A 23864-nucleotide genomic window follows, 5' to 3' on the forward strand; every position below is an offset into this window, starting at 1 on the left:
AATAAACCAAAATGGGTAAATCCTCTCAACAACGACACAAGTCCGCGCAATCATTTCAAAATCCTCTCCTTCTCCTCTCACATTCTCTCTCGACGGAGAAATCACGCCCTTTTCCGTTCATCGTCGCCGCTCCAACCACCATTGCACATTCTGAACCCTAATTTTGCGATCATCTCAACAGATTCACCATTTCAACTGATCAACGCTGTCAAATCTCTGGTGAGTGATCTTAGAATTTGCTATCAGAATTTGCTTCTACCTACATTATGCCATTTTCTCTCTCCTCTGCAAGTGGATTAGCAATTGGTGATTGGATGGATGATTCTTCACTGGAAAAGGGAGGGATTGTGGATGATTTTTTTGGATCAGTTATAGTTAGCTCAAATATTAGATCATGGACAGAAATTAGATCGATTTTTTATTTTATAAATTGCGTCGATTGATAATTTTTTTGTTGGAAGAAAATGCTGTTTATAACGCCTTAATGTGGTTACATTTGATTGAAATTAGGTTTTTTTAGAGTCAGAATTGTGGATTTGATAATGTCATGAGGTAGCTGCCCGTTCTGGCATTCCATTGGAGAATTGGAGTAGTAATTGGTGTGAACTTCAAGAATTTATTTATTTATTTTTTAGATTCTCTGGTCAAATTCTATGTGATGGTTTATGTTACTTGAATTTTGCTATAGAATCTTATTAACTCTATTAGTATATGTTAGATTTAAGGGTTTAGTAATAAGTTACTAACAAGATTAAGGAGGCTATGTAAGTAATGTGGCTTTGGGCATTGTTGATGTGATGCTGTGTAAACGATAGTATCGTGTTACCGTGCACAATAAACATTACTATTATAGAAATACAGCCATTAGACCTGACAGAAAATCTGAGCTTGAAGTTCCAAGGGTTTTAAAATTTTATGTTTAGAATGTTTGCGGCAATTAGCTGATCATCAAACACTTATAGTATACTAATTTTGCATTTATGAGAGGCACATTTTAAGGATATTGCTAAGTTTGCAGGCCATTTAGCTCATTGGTTAACAGTTCAAGGCAAGTTTTGCAATTTCCATTCATGAGAAAGGACATCGTGTATTCTTATGCGGAGAAAATAATTGTCAACTTTAGTTTCTTACTACTTTTTGAATAAAAGGTTGTGGAAGGGGAGGAGAAAGGCATCACTAAGTGTTACTTCCACAAATGAGTGTAATTGACATTGGATTTCAAGCTGTTGGCAGTTAGAGACTTGTATACTTGTATGTTCCTGTGATGTATTCTGTATTGATATATAAGTTATCCTTACTACCTGCTACTTGGAAGTTCGGAAATGTATGTTCATTTTTTTAGACATCCTCGTTTGTCCTTTTTAGTGAGTAACCTATTGATTTCCTTTTTGTAATCAAATTGATGATTAGTTCGGAGGGGTGGTTGCCATGAAAGAGGTGGGGGAGGGTGTGGCTGCCGTGATAGGGGTGGGGGTTTCGTGGAAGAGCGTGGTGGTGGCTGCCATTTGATGGTGGCCAACGCTGCCACCACCGATTTCTTTGGTCAATGCTCACTTTCCGAGCAAAGGTCCCTCCTCACAAATAAAAACCCATAAATGGTCCCTTCTTGCCACTTTTTTTTTTTTTTTTTTAAAAAGTTCCTTTCTCACAAAATAGTGGATATACAAGGTTCTTTGTGACAAATTTTCCACTTAGTTATCATATTGTTAAACCTGTCATATCAGTGTTGGGAAGCTAGGATCTTTGACAATAGAGATCATTTGCCATATGCTTTCTTGCAGGGAACATGGAAGCTGCAGATTCCCCGTCTCCACCACAGGAGAAAATTTTAGATGTTCAAACTTCTGCTCCTGCTGCAAATCCTCCATCATCAGCATCATCATCTGCTTCTGGTATAAATTCTTGGGCCAAAAGCTTTAAAATACCACAGGCTTCAGGGGAGACTGTGGGAGAATCACAATCTGGAAGTGGCGCAAGATTGACCTTTGCACGATTTACAAGTGGTCTTGGATTAAGATTACCTGCATCAAATCCTGTGGCAAGCGGAGATGCTCAAGCAGATACAGCACCTGCCCGAGCTGGTGTTTTTGATTCATTTACAAAAGGGTTAGTTGACTCATCTCGCAGTGCTGTAAAGGCTGTGCAGGCCAAAGCACGCCATATGGTCTCGCAAAATAAGCGGAGGTACCAGGTAGCCTTTCGTCTGATTTGTGATGCTAAGGTGTTGGGCTGATGGCATGGAATATTGGTCGTGTGGTTGGAATTTGTATTATTATTATTACTATAAATCTCTTCTTTGTCCTCAACTTTTGTTTCTAGGAAGGAGGATTTGATTTGGATTTGACATATATCACGGAAAATATTATTGCTATGGGTTTCCCTGCTGGTGACATCAGTTCAGGAATTTTTGGATATGTCGAGGTAGATGAAGATCAGTTAACATGATTATCATGGCTAATGTGATTATGTTTAATACAATATTGGTTTGATGCAGGGGATCTACAGAAATCATATGGAAGAGGTGATTAGGTTTTTTGAGACTCACCACCAGGTATATGCCGCAATTTGAACTGAATATTTGGTTTAGTGCCATAATTTTTTTTTATTTCAAAGAAGAACCTCTCGAATGGTGTCTTTATTTGAATAATACCTTGAAATGGTGATCGAAGAATAAGGGTATATAATCTCATCACTGTAAAATAGTATCATATCTTCAAATTATTATTTTGGTTGGGTATGCCTCTGGTAGGACCGTAGGATAGGGACAATGTCGCAATGATTAAATTTGTAAATATGCTCTGTGTGTGCCATGATCTGATTTAGATTAACTATGCATAATGTGGCTCTTTTCCTCCTTTGCGTGATAAACGAATTATTTCTCATTGGAAGGGGGAGGGGAGGGGAAGGGGGGCGGGGGTGGGTGGGTGGGTGTGGGGTTGGAGGGAAGTCCTTTATAACTGGATCATTGTAGATAAAACTTGAGATGGAACCTAACTATATCTTATTGGCTGGCTAATGTGATATATAGGGGCCTAAATCTACATCACTCATGCTCTTTTTACCTTTTCTTTTTTGTTGAAACATGTTCCATGTAACCGTGTATGTGATTTCATGCAGGGCAAATACAAAGTCTATAATCTTTGTTCGGAGAGGCTGTATGATGCATCACTTTTTGAAGGGAAGGTCTAGATTTTCTTCTCCCATTAGTGTGTGAATTTCATATGCTTGTTTCATGCATGCATAGATTAAGTACCTTATATATTGAACTCTCACATGCACAGTGCACCCTGCACACAAGCTCACATTCACCTTTACACTTTGTTTGGATAACAAGATAGTAGAGAAAGAAAGGGAAAGGAGAGAGGATTAGGGTAGGGGAATGAAAGAGGAGTAGGAAGGTGGAGCTCCCTCCAAATCTCTTCAATTTTGTTAGGATGGTGTTTATTATAAATGGGTGGGAAAACCCCTCCCTTTCCCCCAATCTCTTATCCTAAGTTCCTAACAAAGTGTTAGTTTCTCCCTATTCCACCTTTCATGCATGTACTATGAAAGAATCATAACATTCAATTATGTGGATTTTGTGTCCCCGTTATGTTTTGGTATTGACAACTAACAGTCTTAGTATGGAGTTTGACTTTTTCTGAATGGATGTTGTTCTCATCATCTATTTTGTCTTCTGTTCCACAGGCTGCATCATTCCCATTTGATGATCATAACTGTCCACCTATTCACCTCATCTCCTTATTTTGTCAAAGTGCCTATACATGGTTGAAGGCGGATGTTGACAATGTAGTTGTAGTACACTGTAAAGCTGGTTTAGGGAGAACAGGACTAATGATTTCTTGCCTACTTCTGTACCTGAAGGTATGAATTCAGCTATGCTGTTTCTGGAAGCAGAACACGAATCCTGGTTCTAAATTGTATACTTACTGGCTTTACAGTTTTGCCCAACAGTGGAGGAATCTATTGACTTGTTCAATCAGAAAAGATGTGTAGATGGAAAGGGTCTTGTTCATCCGAGTCAGATTGTTAGTTAACTGCTTCTAATGAATTTTTCATGTTTTATGGCTTGAATCTTTCAACATAGTAACTCTTTTACATTTCTTATAGAGATACGTCAAATATTTCGAGCGCCTCTTAAAAGACTTTCAAGGTGAAAATCCATCCAAACGCAGGTATGTGTTTTGATATTTATGTCCATGCTGAATCTTATTTAATAATTTGTCTTTCCCACTAAGATTGCCCCATACAATTTTGTTCACCGTTTTAAGAGTTGGTTCATTTGACAGTATGTAAGGTTCCTATTCTGTCTTTTTGTGGCTTCACATGGGTAGTCAGACTGTAAAAATTTACTAAAAAGGGTGTAGGGAAAACTCATTATGATATCCATTTTTAGTATATGGGGCAATCTTAGTGGTGAGTACTTGCACAATATCAATTATGAGCTAATATAAATGCTGGCTCAGGTGCATGCTTAGAGGATTTAGACTTCACAAGTGTCCATATTGGATTAGGCCATCTATTACCGTCTCAGACCACAACGGTAATTATGAATTTCCCACCAACTTTCATTATTTATAGCCATAATAGAGTTTATTTCTATGAAAAAGTTTCATAATTTTGAAGTATCTACTAGCCTTGCAACTATCATATCTAACTTTAAAAATGTATTGAGATTCAATCTCATGTCATTTCAATTCGTCTATCTTCCTACCCTAATCCCTAAGAACACCTATGTTTAGTTAAATGTGGGTAGCATATTGCCTTGGGTGCTAAAAAAACCAAGTATAAGAGGGAGTCATCTAAGGTGGTTGATGTCGGTCCCATGAACACATCCATCCAAGGCTCGTTGCCAAGGCATGAGGCTATTGTTGCACGTTGCCAAAGCATGGGTGATATTGTTGCTACGCTACCAAGGCATGGGCGATATTGTTGCTACGATACCAAGGCATGTGTTAAGACACACATCAAAACACCTCATTGATACAAAAAAAAAAAAAAAAAAATCTATTTTTGGCAATTAAGGGTTACTTTTGGTTTGCCTTAAAGGAAATCCAATGCAACACAAGGCCAGGGCAAGTCAATTAGGCAAGCAATGACATGATCGCAAGGGACCAACGTTGCATGAGATTGTTTCGGGCACCAAGTACTTTGTGAACCCATGGATGCAATCGATGCATAATCTAGGTAAGTTCAAAGATTTTCCTAAAAGAAATTGGAAGCTATAATTCACAAAAACAAAAAGTTAAAATTTTCTAAAATTGAAAGCTATTATTCACGTTTTTAAAGCAATTTTGGAGGTTTTGGGATCTGGTGTCGAAGAGTCTTAAGATAAGAGGGGATACATACCTGGGTCGTATTGTGTCGTTTGTGACCATATATAATCATTATATGTTGACATAAATGTCCGTGGTAGGCTTGAGTTTATGAAATCGGTGCTAGTTGTAAACAGGTAAATTGACTATTTGAAGGCATATTGGATGGTTTTACCCACCTAAATAAACCCCCGAGGTGTATTAGGGTCGATGGTGAGCAACTCGGCAATTTTGTTTCCGGGTAAAAAAAAAAAAAGTGAAAAACCTTCCAAAATTGAAGGCTATACACGATTTTGGCTCAATTTTTGATATTTTTTTTTAAAAATGAACAAAATGTGTGGGGTGACTTCGGGGATTATATAAGGTGGTTTGAAACCATAAAACACCTATAAAAATGTCTATAAAGTACCAAGAATGAGTTTTGACTCTATTTTGAAATTCATGAAATTTTGAAATGTAATGATGTCATATAAGTGTAATAAACTAATAATGTGATGTGACTTTACTATAACGATGTCGTATAAATATAATAATGTCATATAAGTATGTTGAAGTATAGTGAGTAGACTATAATGATGTCATATTATTTATTATATTTATAATGATGTGATGTTATAAAATGATGTGACTTGACAATAGTGATGTCATATAAGTAATGTCATATAACCATAATATTTATGTGATGTGATATTGTGATGTGACAATAGTAATAGAGAAGAACACATGTTATACTTTGAACAATCATAATACTATTCACATGTGTGTTGATTGATGTGATATATTAATTGATAGATTTGAACAAATTATTCATGTTTATAATGTAAGTATCATATCTTATCTCATGTAAACAATCAATTACCTCATTCCATCATCATATTCAAAGATTTAGGGACCGTCTCTCTTACTACCTAGTCCCTAAGAATACCTATGTTTGGCTCAACTTGAGTAGCATATTGCCTTGGGTGCTTTAAAAAAAAAAAATTAGCATAAGAGAGAGCCGCTCAAGGAGGTTGATGTCAGTCCCATGAACATATTCATCTAAGGCGCGTTGTTAAGGCATGAGGCTATTGTTGCACATTGCCAAAGCATGGACGATAATGTTGCTACACTACCAAGGCATGGGCGATATTGTTGCTACGCTACCGAGGCATGTTGTGAAGCCAGGAATAAAAATCTATGGGGGCCAAGGAACGATAAAGTTACCTAAAAAAAAAAAGCAAAAAAAAAAAAACCTCAAAGTGGGGAATTGAATCTGAGATCTCTCTCACCAAGTTACCATGAAAAACTCCAACAAACCAGCAGGGTTATCACTAACATCATGATATGCAGGACAAATATTAGCTATTTATTAGTTATTCAGGGGGTTATACTATATATTACATATTTCACCAGGCCACGGGGGGGACGGGCCTCCACCAGCTCCCCTGCCCTGTCTCAGCCCATGCTGTGTAGTTAAGAAAAACAATTTTTTGCAATTAAGGGTTTTAGCTAGCTATAAGGCAAAGGCTAGGCAACACTAAAGGAAAGCCAATGCAACACAGGGCCAAGGTTATTTAATTAGGTAAGCAATGACGTGATCGCTACTGAAGGACTAACGCTAAATGAGATTGTTTCGGGCACCAAGTACTTTGTGAACCCATGGATGCAATCGATGCATAACCTAGGTAGATCCAAATACGTTCCTCAAACGCTTAATTTGGAAGCTTTAATTCACGAATAAAAGTTAAGTTTTTCCAAAATTGAACGCTGTTATTCACGCTTTTTAAGTAATTTTTGATGTTTTGGAATCCGATGTTGAAAAGTCTTGGAACATTCAGGGATATATCCCGGGGTCAAATAGTGTCGTTTGGAACCATATATGATCATTATATGTTGTCATAAATGTCTGTGGTAGGCTTGAGTTTATGCAATCGGTATAAGTTGTAAATGGATAAATTGGCCATTTGAAGGCATATTGGATGGTTTTACCCACCCAAATAGACTCCTGAGCTATATTAGGGTCCATGGTAAGCATCTCGGTAATTTTTTTTTCGGGTAAAAAAAAAAGTGAAAAATTGTCTAAAATTGAAGGCCACAATCACTAGTTAAGCTCAATTTTGGACATTTTTTCAAAAAATGAATAAAATGTGGGGGGTGACTCTTGGGGTCATATAGGGTGGTGTGAAACCATCAAACACGTATAAAGATGTTTGTAAGTATCAAGAATGAGTTTTGACTCTATTTTGAAATTCATGAAATTTTGAAATATAATGATGTCATATAAGTGTTATAATGTGATGTGACCTAACTATAACGATGTCATATAAATATAATAATGTCATAAAAGTATATTGAAGTGATTTGACTTGATTATAATGATGTCATATGAATCTAATGATGTCATATTTTATAATTATGTTTATAATGATGTGATGTCATAAAATAATGTGACTCGACTATAATGGTGTCATAAAAGTATAATTATATCATATAAGTAATGTCATATAACCATGATAGTGATGTGATGTGACAATAGTAATGGAAAAAAACACATGTTATACTTTGATCCTATGTTACTTGGACTCGGATGAAGTGTCAAATTAGACATGCGTGTCGGACTCGCCCAATTTCTTGAAAAAAGTTGTGTTTTTAGTTAAAAATGAAGTGTCCAATTGTCGTGTCGACACGGACACGTGAGGTAAATGATAGAGTCACAGTAACATAGATCAATCATAATACTCTTCGCATGTGTGTTGATTGATGTGATGTTATGTGTCTTGAAATTCAAACTTTAATTTAGAAACCTATAATAACATTTGATAAAATTAGTTTACTTTAAATAACATTTGATAAATTAGTGAGATGTTGTGAATTAGAAGAGTTTGCTAGGAACTGGGAACAAAACAGAGTATACACAATCACACACAGAATATTAGGGAGCTCAATGGATATGTTGTATTGATAATCAGAGTAATTAAGCAATACTACTCTCCTTCGTTCGAGAGGAAGGATTCTCTCCAACAAACTTCACTCTAATCAATATTCAACATCATTCTTCTATGACAGTAATCCTATATATAATCATTTACTAGCATCTTCTACGGCTTAGAGGAATAACAAACTTATTTCCAAAATTACCACATTACCCCAAACCCACATAACAAACTCATAACAAAATTCCTTTTGGGCCTTCTCCGAGCATATGTGATTAAGGGCTTAGGCTGGCCTCTTGTAGAGTTTTCATTCTTTTATTATTTAGGAAAAAACAAAAGTTATAAATGTAATATTGTCAGAAGTGAAGTAAGAAAAATAAGAACAGAATTAGAAAGGTGAAATATTAGTGTATACTCCCTCCGTCCTAAATTACTCGCAACATTTTGACTTTTTGCACTATTCACAGATTTCACTTTGACCTTCTTTTTTAGTTATTATATGAAAGCCAATATAATCATGTAAGATATTGTTATCTATTTTAATGTGTAGTTTTTTTAATATAAACTTTTTATAGCTTTTATAAATATATATAATATAAGATGTGGACGGTCAAACATGTATATCGGCAAGCGTGTCCAGTGAAAATGTTACATGTAAACTAGGTTAGATGGAGTATATATTTAATTTAGTTTGGGAGATTCATCCAAACTACAAGTTAAAGGTAAAGAAAAAATACAATATTTTCTAAAGAATGGAAATGAAAAATTCATTTCTGATTTTTATTACGTACCTAATATGAAAAAGTGGAAGAATTATTGCTGAGTCGAAAATGGCAAAGAATCGCATGTGTACGCTGCAATTGAACCCCGAGGTTCAAAAGTGTTTCTACGGTGTTATGGAGAATGAGTTATGGAAATGACATAAACGTTTTGGGCATTTGCTAATAGCCTACCATTGAAGGCGCTAAACAAGTTTGTGAAGTTTGCACAACTAGAAAACAAGCTAGACTTCCATTCCAAACGGGATTATTATGGAGAGCTAAAGCACCATTAGGATTGGTACACGCAGATATATGTGGACCATTGGAGCTAATATCTTTGGGAGGTTATCGCTATTTTATTACCTTTATTGATGATTATAGTAAAATTGTGGGTGTATATTCTAAAGGAAAGGTCCATTTGATACTTTCGTACAATTTAAGGCTCGAGTACAACTAGAAAGCAAACGTAAGTTGAAAACACTTAGGTTGATCAAGGGGGCAAATATACATCAAATATATTCAAATATTTATGTAGAGATGTAGGAATTAGACAACAATTTACAGCCTCCTATACACCACAACAAAATGGAATTGCCGAGCGAAAGAATCGAACAATTCTAGACATACGCGAAGGATTTTCAAAGAAAGAGGATTGCAATGTTGTTGCATGGACAACTTATATTTTAAATCATTGTCCTACAAAGAGTGTAAAGAACATAACAACACAAGAAGCATGGAGAGGTGAGAAGCCAAATGTTGAACATTTTTTAGTATTTGGGTGCTTAGCCAATGTTCAAATACGAGGCAAAGAGAAAGAAGTTAGATGACAGAGGTGAAAAATGTATCTTCATTGGATACAGTTTACAATCCGAAGCTTATTAATTATAAAATCCTGTCACTGGAAAGCAAATTGAGAGTAGGGATGTAATATTGAGCGAAGAAGGAAATGGGATGACCATGAAAAGGAAAAGAGAAAATTGTGTTTGAAGACTATAATGATATTACAGAAAAGAATTCTGAAAAAACTCGACTAATGACTAACAAATAATAATGATTTATCATCATCATCGCAATCAACTAAAGGGTCAGAATCAACATAAAAAACACCCGTTAAAATGAGAAGTCTTAAAGACATATATGAAGAGACAAATGATGTTAATGAAGTTGATTTATTCTGCTGATATGCGGATCACGAACCCATTTATTTTGAAGAAGCATTAGGGGAAGAGGAATGGAAATCTGCTATGAAATAGGAGATCCGGTCAATTGAGAAAAATAATACATGGGAGAAGAGGTGCAGATGGAAGCGTTGAAAGATACAAGGCAAGACTTGTAGCAAAAGGATACAAGCAAAAGTATGGTGTTGAGATGTTGTAAGAATGATGATTTCACTTGCCATACATCACAAATGGAAGATATATTGTTAAGTCAGCATTGTTAAATGGAATTTTAGTAGTTTATGTGGAATAACCAAAAGGTTTTGTCATAAGGAAAAAGAAGATAAATTGCTTTGTTTTAAAAAGGCACTTTATGGTCTAAAGCAAGCGCCACGAGCTTGGAATACACGTATAAACGGATACTTGATCCAGAACGGTGTTATCAAGTGTCCATACGAACATGCTGTATATGTGAAGAAAAATGGTGATGATATTCTTATAGTAGGTTTATATGTTGATGATCTATTATTCACTAGCAACAGTTAAGGTATGTTTGATGGTTTTAAAGCGGCAATGTTCAAAGAATTTGAAATGACATATTGTGGGCTAATGAACTTCTTTCTAGGCATTGAGGTAAAGCAATGTGATAACGGAATTTTTATTTCACAAAAGAAATATGTAAAAAAAATACTAAAGAAATTTAATATTGGCTCATGCAAACCCATGAGCACTCCCGCCGTAACAGAGTTGAAGTTGACAAAAGTTGGAGAAGGAAAATTGATTTATTCAACTTTATATACGAGTTTAGTCGGAGATACTTGACTATAACTAGACGTGATATTGTATATGAAGTCGTGCTTGTTAGTAGATACATAGAGACACCAAAAGAATTGCTGCACTGCAAAGAGAATAGTAAGGTATATTAAAGGTACCTTAGGGCCTTTTCACTTCTACTTAATTTCAGGTTCAGCTCAACTCCAATATGTTCAGTTTAGCTCACCTCAGTTCAACTCCTAATTTCCTCTCTCATAAAATATTCATTTCATATTTTAGTTCAACTCCAATCAGTTCAATTCATTTAAGTAAATGTGAACAGACCCTTAAATTATGGGATGTTTTACTCTTCTGGAGATGAAACAACGTAAACGTTATACGGCTAGAGATCAAGATGGGAGAAAAAGTACAACAAGATATGCGTTTTTATTTAGGATCAACTCCTTTCACTTGGAGTTCAAAAAAACAACCGATTGTGGGATTGTCAAGTTGCAAACAGAATATATAGCATATTCATCAGCCGTATGTGAAGGGTTATGGATGAGGAACTTATTAAAAGAAATTGGTTATGTCTAAGAAGGACCAACTACAATCTATGTAGATAATATTTTCAGCTATAAAGCTTGCTAAGAATCCAGTACAACATAGATGAAGTAAGCATATTGACACTCGATTTCATTTTCTTCGAGATCAAGTTAAACAAGGGACAATCACTAAGTAGCGGACATATTTACGAATCCCCTACTTATGAAACATTTAAAAAACTAAGATTGTTACTTGGGATGAAAATTAAAGTTTGAGGGGGCGTGTTAAAATTCAAACTTTAATTTAGAAAACTATAAAAAGAGCTGGCGAGGTTGATCTCAGAGATAAACCTGGGTTGTTTATCTCGGGGTAAAAAGGTCTTTTCGCGTGGAAAGTAAAGGGTGTAATTGTCAAGCAAAATTTCACGGATTTCTGCTATTAACAAAGCATTAAATCCCCTTCTCTAACTATGGTTACCTTTGCAAACCCAACATCGGCGCTTCAGCGAAAAATTTCAAGTGTATCTTCTTCAATTCAAGTGTTTCTTGTGGGTGATGTCGTTTCGTCGGCAGTTGGTCGATTTTCTTCTGGGTTGTTGTGGTTGTTTCACTTGGTTTAATTTCTTAGTTTTCATAAGGTAGGCGTTCAATTAGTCAGATCTAGCAACCACCACTTTGGGTTCAATTCTCCGATGTTCATAGGGTAGGCAATAATATTTGCGATAGAATTTGACTGCTATTTGCAACCACCACTCCGCAAATTCAGCAAAAACTCCATTACTGAATTTGTGAGGTTTTGCATTACAAACCCACTATCATGAGATTTCGATTAATTTAATCCATCTTCATCTTCCTCCTTACACTAACACCAACACCGATATTAATGGCACACCGATATTAATGGCGGCTCCGCCGCCAAATCAAACGAAAACCCTACGAAAAATAGAGAAATTTAGGGTAGGGTTAACCCAAAGGGTAATTGATATTTCCCTTCCCCATTGATTCACCATTGAAGATGAGCTTTCGATCTAGTCAAGCAAGAACCATTCGCAGTTTACTGTGGCGTGTTGGATTTTTTATTTTAGTTTTTTTGTATGACTAGTTAACTCACCTTGAGTTAAAGGTTGTGAAGTACGAGTTAGCATTGGGAATTCGTTTGTTTTACTGTTACTTTGCTTTTGCATGTCAAGTTACCCACTTGGACAAATAAAATAGTTGTTTATTGTGCTTTTGCAGATTCCAAGGCATCTTTATTATAGAAATGCCATGTGATAAACTATTCAAGTTTATCACCGAGATTAACTTGAATTTTCTCCTATAAAAAGCATTTGATTAAATTAGTTTACTTAAATTAACATTTGATAAATTAGTGAGAGGTTGTGAATTAGAAAAGTTTTCATTCTTTTATTATTTAGTAATACAAAAGTTATAAATGTAATACTTATTTTCATTGTAAGAAGTGAAGTAAGAAAAAAGAATAAAGGAATAAGAAAGGAGAAATATTGGGAACATAATTCATCCAAGTCGTATTGCCTAGGCGTGAGGCTATAGTTTCATGTTGCCAAAGCATGGGCGATTTTGTTACCACCAAGGCAGAGGCGATTTTGTTGCTACGCTACCAAGGGATGGGCGATATTGTTGCTACGCTACCGAGGCATGGGTGCTGCTGCGTACTTAAGACAATAATCAAAACACCTCTTGAAAACAAACCCAAAAAAAAAAAAAAATCTTTTTTTGGCAATAAAGGGTATTAGCTTTCCATAAGGTAAGGCAAGGCTAAAAGGAAAGCCAATGCAACACAAGGCCAAGGCAAGTCAATTATGTAAGCAATGACATGATCGCTAGGGATGGACTAACACTAAATGAGATTGTTTCGGGCACCAAGTACTTTGTGAACCCATGGATGCAATCGATGCATAACCTAGGTTTGTCCAATGATGTTCCTCAAAAGCTTAATTTGGACGCTATAATTCACGGAAAAAAAGTCCAAGATTTTCTGAAATTGAACTTAGTAATTCACACTTTTTAAACAATTTTGGAGGTATTGGGTTCCGATGTTGAAAGGTCTTGAGATACTAGGGGATACATCCCAGGGTTCATATACTGTTGTTTGGAATCATATATAATTATTACATGTTGCCATAAATGTCCGTGGTAGGCTTGAGTTTATGAAAACGGTGTAAGTTGTAAACGGGTAAATTGACCGTTTGAAAGCATATTGGATGGTTTTACCCAGCTAAATAGACTCTCAAGTTTTATTGGGGTCCATGGTAAGAATCTCGGTAATTTTCTCATAGGTAAAAAAAAGTAAAAAATTGTCTAAAATTGAAGGCTAATATACGATTTCGGCTTAATTTTTGACATTTTTACAAAACTGAATAAAATGTGTGGGGTGACTCATGGGGTCATATAAGGTGGTTTGAAACCACAAAACACGTATAAAGATGTTTATAAAGTACCAATAATGAGTTTTGACTATTTTGAAATTCATGAAAATTTGAAATATAATGATGTCATATAAGTGTAATAATGTGATGTGACTTGACTATAATGATGCCTTATAAATATAATAATGACATTAAAGTATATTGAAGTGATGCGACTTGACTGTAATGATGTCAAATGAATCTTATGATGTGATGTCATAATATGATGTGACTTGACAATAGTAATGTCATAAAAGTATAATTATGTCATATACATAATGTCATATAACCATTTTTGTGATGTGATGTGACAACAGTTATGGAAAAGAACACATGTTATACTATGGACAATCATATTACTATTCGCATGTGTGTTGATTGATGTAATGTGTGATGTGTTGATTGATAGATTTAAACAAACTATTCATGTTTGTAATGTAAGTATTATGTCTTATCTCATGTAAACAATCAATCACCGCATTCCATCATCATATTAAAAGATTTAGTTTCCTTCTCACTTCCTATCCTGATCCCTAAGAACACCTATGTTTGGCTAAACGTGAGTAGCATATTGCTTTGGGTGCTTAAAAAAAACTTAGCATAAGAGAGAGTTGTGGTTGATGTCGGTCCCATGAACATATTCATCCAAGTCGCATGTCCTAGGCATGAGGCTATAGTTTCATGTTGCCAAAGCATGGGCGATTTTGTTGCTACGCTACCAAGGCATGGGTGCTGTTGCGTACTTAATCATAAAAAAACCTCATGAAAACAAATTCAAAAAAAAAAAAAATCCTTTTTAGTAATTAAGGGTTTTAGCTTGTTATAAGGCAAGGCTAAAGGAAAGCTAATGCAACACAAGGCTAAGGCAAGTCAATTAGATACGCAATGACATGATCGCTAAGGATGGACTAACACTGAATAAGATTGTTTCGGGCACCGAGTACTTTGTGAACCCATGGATGCAATCGATGCATAACCTAGGTTTGTCCAAAGATGTTCCTCAAAAGCTTAAGTTGGACCCTATAATTTTCGGAAAAAAAAAGTCTAAGATTTTCCGAAATTGAACGTAGTAATTCACAATTTTTAAGCAATTTTGGGGGTATTGGGTTCCGAAAGGTTTTGAGATACTAGGGGATACATCTCGGGGTCATATTGTATCTTTTGGAATCATATATGATTATTACATGTCATAAATGTCCATGGTAGGCTTGAGTTTATGAAATCGGTGTAAGTTGTAAACGGGTAAAGTGACCGTTTAAAGGCATATTGGTTGGTTTGACTCGCTTAAATAGACTCTGGAGGTTTTATAGGGTTTATGGTAAGAATCTCGATAATTTTCTTTCCAGTTAAAAAAAAAAGTGAAAAATTGTCCAAAATTGAAAGCTACTATAATACACGATATCGGCTTAATTTTTGAAATTTTTTCAAAACTGAATAAAATATGTGGGGTGACTCATTGGGTCCTATAAAGGTGGTTTGAAATCACAAAACACGTATAAAGATGTCTATAAATTACCAATAATGAGTTTTGACTCTCTTTTGAAATTCATGAAATTTGGAAATACAATGATGTCATATAAGTATAATATTGTGATGTTTAATTGACTATAATGATGCTATATAAATATAATATTGTCATAAAATTATATTGAAGTGATATGACTTGACTATAATGATGTGTGTTGATTGATGTGATGTGATGTGTTGATTGATAGATTTGAACAAACTATTCATGTTTGTAATGTAAGTATTATGTCTTATCTTATGTAAACAATCAATTACCTCATTCCATCATCATATTCAAAAAATTAGGGACTGTCTCACTTCCTACCCTAATCCCTAAGAACACCTATGTTTGGCTAAACGTGTGTAGCATATTGCTTTAGGTGCTTAAAAAAAACTTAGCATAATAGAGAGCTTTGGTTAATATCGGTCCCATGAACATATTCATCCAAGTCGCGTTGCATAGACATGAGGCTAAAGTTTCATGTTGCCAAAGCATGGCCGATTTTGTTGTTACGCTTCCAAGGCATGGGCAATATTGTTGTAACGCTACTAAGGCATATTGGAGGCATATTGGGGCCCATGGTAAGAATCTCGATAATTTTCTTTCCGGTAAAAAAAAAAGTGAAAAATTGTACAAAATTGAAGGCTATAATAAACGATTTCAGCTCAATTTTTGACATTTTTTCAAAACTGAATCAAATATGTAGGGTGACTCATGGGGTCATACAAGGTAGTTTGAAACCATAAAACTAGTATAAAGATGTCTATGAAGTACCAATAATGAGTTTTGACTCTATTTTATAATTCATAAAATTTTAAAATATAATGATGTCATATAAGTGTAATAATGTGATGTGACTTCACTATAATGATGCCATATAAATATAATAATGTCATAAAAGTATATTGAAGTGATGTGACTTGACTATAATGATGTCAAATGAATCTTATGATGTGATGTCATAATATGATGTGACTTGACAATAGTGATAGCATTAAAGTATAATTATGTCATATAACCGTTTTGTGATGTGATTTGACAATAGTCAAAGAAAATATAACATGTTATATTATGAACAATCATATTACTATTCACATGTGTGTTGATTGATGTGATGTTATGTGTTTATTGATAGATTTGAACAAACTATTCATGTTTGTAATGTAAGTATTATGTCTTGTCTTATATAAACAATCAATTACCTCATTCCATCATCATATTCAAAGATTTAGGGACCGTCTCACTTCCTACCCTAATCCCTAAGAACACCTACGTTTGGCTAAACGTGAGTAGCATATTGCTTTATGTGCTTAAAAAAACTTAGCATAATAGAGAGCTTTGGTTGATGTCGGTCCCATGAACATATTCATCCAAGTCGCGTTGCATGGACATGAGGCTAAAGTTTCATGTTGCCATAGCATGAGCGATTTTGTTGTTACGCTATCAAGGCATGGCCGATATTGTTGCAACGCTACTAAGGCATGGGTGCTGCTGCGTACTTAAGACAGTCATCTAAACACCTCATGAAAACAAACCAAAAAAAATTAAATCTATTTTGACAATTAAGGGTTTTAGCTTGCCATAAGGTAAGGCAAGGCAAGGCTAAAGGAAAGCCAATGCAAAACAAGGCCAAGGCAAGTTAATTAGGTAAGCAATGACATGATCACTAGGGATGGACTAACACTGAATGAGATTGCTAGGGCACCAAGTACTTTGTGAACCCATAGATGCATTCGATGCATAACCTAGGTTTTTCGAAAGATGTTCCTCAATAGCTTATATTGGACGCTTTAATTCACGAAAAAAAGTTTAGATTTTCCGAAATTGAACGTAGTAATTAACTCTTTTTAAGCAATTTTGGAGGTATTGGGTTTCGATGTTGAAAGGTCTTGAGATACTAGGGGATACATCCCGGGGTCATATAGTGTCGTTTGGGATCATATATGATTATTACATGTTGTCATAAATGTCCGTGATATGTTTGAGTTTATAAAATCGGTGTAAGTTGTAAACGGGTAAATTAACTGAAGGCATATTGGATGGTTTTACCCACCTAAATAGACTCTCAAGGTTTATTAGGGTCCATGGTAAGAATCTTGGTAATTTTCTTTCCGGTAAAAAAAAAAAAAGTGATAAATTGTCCAAAATTGAAGGCTATAATATACGATTTTGGCTCAATTTTTGACATTTTTCAATACTAAATAAAATGTGTGGGGTGACTCATGGGGTCATATAAGGTGGTTTGAAACCACTAAACACGTGTAAAGATGTTTATAAAGTACCAATAATGAGTTTTGACTCTATTTTGTAATTCATGAAATTTTGGAATATAATGATGTTATATAAGTGTAATAATGTGATGTGAATTGACTATAATGATGCCATATAAATAATTAAATATAATGATGTCATAAAAGTATATTGAAGTGATGTGACTTCACTATAATGATGTCATATGAATCTTATGATGTGATGTCATAATATGATGTGACTTGACAATAGTGATGTCATATAAGTATAATTATGTTTTATTAGTAATGTCATATGACTATTTTTGTGATGTGATGTGACAACATTTATGGAAAAGAACACATGTTATACTATGAACAATCATTTTACTATTCACATGTGTGTTGATTAATGTGATGTGATGTGTTGATTGATAGATTTGAACAAACTATTCATGTTTGCAATATAAGTATTATGTCTTATCTCATGTAAACAATCAATTTCCTCATTCCATCATCATATTCAAAGATTTAGGGACCGTCTTACTTCCTACCCTAATCCCTAAGAACACCTATGTTTGGCTAAATGTGAGTAGCATATTGTTTTAGGTGTTTAAAAAAAACATAGCATAAGAGAGAGCTGTGGTTGATGTCGGTCCCATGAACATATTCATCCAAGTCACGTTGCCTAGGCATGAGGTTATAGTTTCATGTTGCCAAAGCATGGGCGATTTTTTTGTCACGCTACCAAGACATGGGCGATATTGTTGCAATGCTACTGAGGCATGGGTGCTGCTGTGTACTTAAGACAATCATCAAAACACCTCATGAAAACAAACCCAAAAAAATTAACTCTATTTTGCCAATTAAGGGTTTTAGCTTGCCATAAGGCAAGGCAAGTCAATTGGGTAAGCAATGAAGACATGATCGCTAGGGATAGACTAACAGTGAATGAGATTGTTTCGGGCACCAAGTACTTTGTGAACCTATGGATGCAATCGATGCATAACCTAGGTTTGTCCAAAGATGTTCCTCAATAGCTTAATTTGGACGCTATAATTCACGAAAAAAAAAGTCAAGATTTTCCTAAATTGAACTTAGTAATTCACACTTTATAAACAATTTTGGAGGTATTGGGTTCCGATGTTGAAAGGTCTTGAGATACTAGGGGATATATCTCGGGGTCATATAGGATCGTTTGGAATCAAATATGATTATTATATGTTGTCTTAAATGTCCATGGTAGGCTTGAGTTTATAAAATCGGTGTAAGTTGTAAACGGGTAAATTGACCGTTTGAAGGCATATTGGATGGTGTTACCCACCTAAATAGACTCTCAAGGTTTATTAGGGTCTATGGTAAGAATCTCGGTACTTTTCTTTCTGGTTAAAAAAAAGTGAAAAATTATCCAAAATTGAAGGTTATAATACACGATTTTGGCTCAATTTTTGACATTTTGTCAAAACTAAATAAATTGTGTGGGGTGACTCATAGGGTCATATAAGTTTGTTTGAAACCATAAAACATGTATAAAGATGTCTATAAAGTACCAATAATGAGTTTTGACTCTATTTTGAAATTCATGAAATTTTGAAATATAATGATGTCATATAAGTGTAATAATGTGATGTGACTTGACTATAATGATGCCCTATGAATATAATAATGTCATAAAAGTATATTGAATGATGTGACTTGACTATAATGTTGTCATATCAATCTTATGATGTGATGTCATAATATGATGTGACTTGACAATAGTGATGTCATAAAAGTATAATTATGTCATATAAATAATGTCATATAACCATTTTTGTGATGTGATGTGACAACAGTTATGGAAAAAAACACGTGTTATACTATGAACAATCATATTGCTATTCGCATGTGTGTTAGATGGAAAATTATAAATATGTCATATAGGTAACTATTCATGTTTGTAATGTAAGTATCATATCCTATTTGATGTAACTCTTACTACCCTAATCCCTAAGAACACCTATGTTTGGCTAATCATGAGTAGCATTTTGCTTTGGGTGCTTAAAAAAAACTTAGCATAAGAGAGAGTCGCTTAAGGTGGTTGATGTCGGTCCCTTGAACATATTCATCCAAGGTGCATTTCCAAGGCTTAAGGCTATTGTTACATGAGAAAATTTTAAACTATATATGAATTCGGACCAATTTTTGAGATTTTGAGAGCCCACTTTGGAGACTCAAGTTATGGTAAAGAAGACATCTTTGGGACACATAATGTTGTTTGGATCCATGTATCATCACTAGTTGGTCACATAAAGCCCTCGGTGACCTTGAGTTTATAAAAGGAAACGTGTACTTACCGGCTAAAGTAACTGTTTGTGGGAAAAGTGGATGGTTCTAACCACCCAAATGGGTTCCCAAGGTCTCATGGAGTCCATGGAAAACACCTCAATCTTTTTCTCTTTTGGACTAGAATGGTTGGAAATTGTTTAAAAGTGAAGGCTATAATCCACGGTCTTTTATCAAATTTGACAATTTTTTTCAAAATTGAATTGAAAGTTGGGGTGACCCTAATATGTTTTAGTTCCATAACAAGCTTTCTCATATGTCCTAAGAATGAATTTGAATTAAATATATGGCTATACAACGTCAAACCATATTTAGAGATTTTGGGACCCGAAAATTCAAATGAAGTTAGGGAAGTTATTCTGCGGTCAAAAAGGCTCGTGGTGGCTTTTAGTTAGTAATGGAAGGTGTATGTTAACGGTGAAATTGATAATTCAAAGGCAAAGATAATGGTTTCAACAACTTAAGTGGCTCCAATGGTCTTGTATAGGATCATGGGAGGCACCCAGACCTCTCTCCTTTTTAGGCCCAAAATATTTGAAAATTGTGCAAAATTCAAGGTTAATCCACGATTTTGGACCAATTTCAGAATTTATTTTCCAAAATTGAAGTGAATTTGTGGGGTGTCCCCTATAGTCATTAAAGTTGGTCAAGAGGTTTCAAAAAAAAAAATGTGGTTTGGAATCATACTAAGTTTGGTTCAATGTTTCGAAATTTGCATTGGTAGTGAAAAGTGTTGCGAGCGATGATTTCAATCGCCAACTTGGTATCATGGGGTCCTATTAAGGCATTAGAAATCGTTCATAAGTTATTAAACCCATGCTCACCAATTTCTTTCCATAACATTGTTGGATGCATGCATTTCAAGGGTTGTTTATATTATCGTATCGTGGGGTCCTGTGAAGCTTTTTTATTATTTGCGGAAAATTATCCCTAACAAATGACACCTTATCTCATAAAATTATCATTGATAGAAATTTTCACACTTGTTTTATCCCCAACATTCCTATTGTACTTTTATTTTTTCTTATTTTCCCCATTTCTCCAGCCTTTTTGTTTATAAAATAAATTACACAAATGTATATAATATTTTATGAATTAAAATATAACTGTTATATATTATACGTAAAAGATACCTCTCATTACCACCCTTCCTTCCCACAACCAAGTTGCCCCATGCCCCCATTCTTAGCTCTGAATACGCACCCTGTGATTCCCGAGAACCAAAATGTCAAAGAATCGTATCTATATTTATCCCAAACTCGTCCTTTTTTTTTTGGGAGGGGGGGGGGTGGAAGGATTTTCCTTTATTTTTCCTTAATTTTCTTATTTCTCCCTTTTTACCCTATTTTTTTCCCATTTCACTTATTAAAATGGAAAATATATATTCTTCAGAAAAAATTGTCCAAATTAAGCCTAATACCTGTATGTAGTAAATTTTTTAAACAAGCCTTGTATAATAGATAGGACATTTCTGCTGCTAACAGCAAATGGAGCAGACTTGAGAAAGTAAAACAACATTTAAGAGTTGCAATGAGTGAATTCTGTCATGTAGCTGGTAAAGAGAAGTAAACAACTAAACATTAACCCATTCTTAGCTGACAGAGAATTATGGGTTGATACAATAAATAATGTTTCCTGAGTGTTGGTATAGCTCATTTTTGGGACAAAAGTTAATTAGATACTCTCTTCTCATATGCTTTTGTTATTCATTCAGATGCACTCTTTTTAACCTGTTAAGGTTTGGATTGCCCCTTGCTTTCTGCAACGCTCTGTTTTTAGTATGCCTGATCTTGGTATGTCCATGTACAGGGATTCTATTCACCACAAAAAATCATGCAAAGACCAAGGACCTGCTGGTAATTTTTATTTGGATCTCTTTATTGGCGTTTCAATGAGTTTCTAATGCTGCTAATTGCTACATTGGAGAAATTTCTGCAAATCTCACTTAGTTGAATGCAGCCAGAAGATTTTTGGATGAACTCTTCTAGGAAGGGGATAGTAGTGTTTGCTTTACCAGGAGAGCCAGGTCTGACAGAGTTGGCAGGTGACTTTAAAGTTCACTTTCAAGATCGGCATGGAGATTTCTACTGGTTTGTATGCCTTACCCTTTTCCCTTCTATTTCAGAGTTGATGTGATACTGAATTTTGTGTTTCTGACTTTCTGTTGCTAATGTCTCATTGAACATCTATGAGAAAGCAATTTGTACATTTATTATAAAAAGTTATGAGTCTCTTTAATTGTATGGACAATATATTGATGGTTTGGTCATTGTCTTGTGTTTGATATGGGCAGTGGAAGGACTTCTATGCCTGAAATGTTTAAATTTTGTCGGATTCAATGGCAATAACATCCATGTAATTTATCTTTAGTACTACCAGTTATTCACCTAATTTTTAAAGTTGTAAAGGACCGGGCTTATGTCCAATGAATATTGGGAAATCAACATAGAAAAGATTATTGTGTGTGATTCTTGAATATTTATAAAAATAAATAAATAAATAAGTAGAAAAATCATAAAAAGCTTCCAGACTTCCGGCATACTTGTTGGATGCTTTAGAAAATTTCCGTCATTTGAAGAGTCCCAGAGTAACCTAGATTCTGTTGCCTTTTTATTCTTTCCTAATTGGAATCATATCAGAGAAGAACATTCTAAGTTTGTTGATCACCTTAGTTTATGACTATTAATTACTGCTCCCTCCCTCCCTTATTGTTTGTTGCATATTTCATTTTAGGCCGTACTTAATTTGCTACATTTTATTTTTGATGCTGGGGACCAGAACTTTTACATTTGCTTTTGTCTCATATCAACTCTATTACTCTACTCAACCAAAAATTGACAAAGTGAAAAATGGCTAAGAAACAATTGGTGATGGAAGGAGTATTTATTGACAATCATACTTTTATCTAAAACTACTTAAAAGTTGATTGATATGTGGAGTACTGAGCGTATTTGTTTTTTCAGTTGGTTTAATACAACTATGACGGACAACAGGATAATTATAAATAGTGATGATCTTGATGGGTTTGACAAGGTAACACTTATCTACCAGGAATTTTGAAACTAAACTTTTTCATTATTGATTGCTCAAACTCTGTACTTCGATTCTTATCTGTTTTTAAAATTTTGTTTACAGAGAAAGCTTCCTTCACCTACATTCCAGGTGGAGATAGTGATGAATGATTATGATGGTACACTTGCAAAAAAGCCAAACACTGAACAAGAAAAAACAAGGTCTGATGCAAGCGCAGAGCGCATGTCATCCAGCAACAATGGTGGTGCTGTCATTCCAAAGACAGAGGGATCATCTGAAAAAGAAGAAAAGGATGATGTATTCTCTGACAGTGATGGAGAAGGTGGATCTTCCAAAACTACACAGGTTCATGCTTCTGCAGCTGGACCTGCAAGCAGTAATCAAGTTTCTAGTATAACACAGAGGACTCATCAGATGTCTGTCAGCGATACAAAACCAGCTCAAAATAGCAGTAGTAACTCCTACACTGATGGTGTTGGAAAATCTGGATCAAGTGTTGAAACACTGAAAATCAGTTCATCTACCACTAATGATTTCAAGGCCATTGCAGCTGATGCTTCTGTTTTCAGTTTTGGGGATGAAGACTCTGAAAGTGAATAAAATACGAAGAACCCATCTTAATTTTTTTGGCACAACCTGTGAGACCCTTCTAATTTGTTGAATTACTTGCGCATGCTTTGTGATAAAAATACTTTCAGCCTTAGTGTGGTGATTTTCTGATTCTAAAATGTTTCAGTTCCTACTGCAGTTAGACAAATTCTTTGTGAAGGCATTAAACGTCATTGCTTAACGAGATGTAACATATTTTCATAATAACTATTTTAAAACAAAAGTTTATGTTCTCTAGTTCTTACAGCCACCTCTTGAAGATTTAACAGAATGAGAACACGAGAATCATTAAA

At 34.8% G+C, this 23864-nt stretch overlaps 1 protein-coding gene across 1 annotated transcript; it reads left to right on the forward strand.

Moving 5' to 3' along the window:
• Nucleotides 1-23690, forward strand: LOC110682347 (phosphatidylinositol 3,4,5-trisphosphate 3-phosphatase and protein-tyrosine-phosphatase PTEN2A-like). The gene is made up of 13 exons (XM_021858677.1): nucleotides 1-219; nucleotides 1782-2191; nucleotides 2320-2421; nucleotides 2495-2551; nucleotides 3118-3183; nucleotides 3688-3864; nucleotides 3942-4028; nucleotides 4111-4175; nucleotides 4467-4543; nucleotides 21739-21785; nucleotides 21889-22019; nucleotides 22893-22962; nucleotides 23065-23690. Exons 2-13 carry the CDS (start codon nucleotides 1787-1789, stop codon nucleotides 23560-23562), a joined length of 1782 nt encoding a protein of 593 aa, XP_021714369.1. The 5' UTR covers nucleotides 1-219; nucleotides 1782-1786; the 3' UTR covers nucleotides 23563-23690.
• Nucleotides 23691-23864: the final 174 nt, after the last annotated feature.

Source organism: Chenopodium quinoa, unplaced genomic scaffold, assembly GCF_001683475.1.
Source record: "Chenopodium quinoa cultivar QQ74 unplaced genomic scaffold, ASM168347v1, whole genome shotgun sequence".
Lineage (NCBI taxonomy): Eukaryota > Viridiplantae > Streptophyta > Magnoliopsida > Caryophyllales > Amaranthaceae > Chenopodium > Chenopodium quinoa.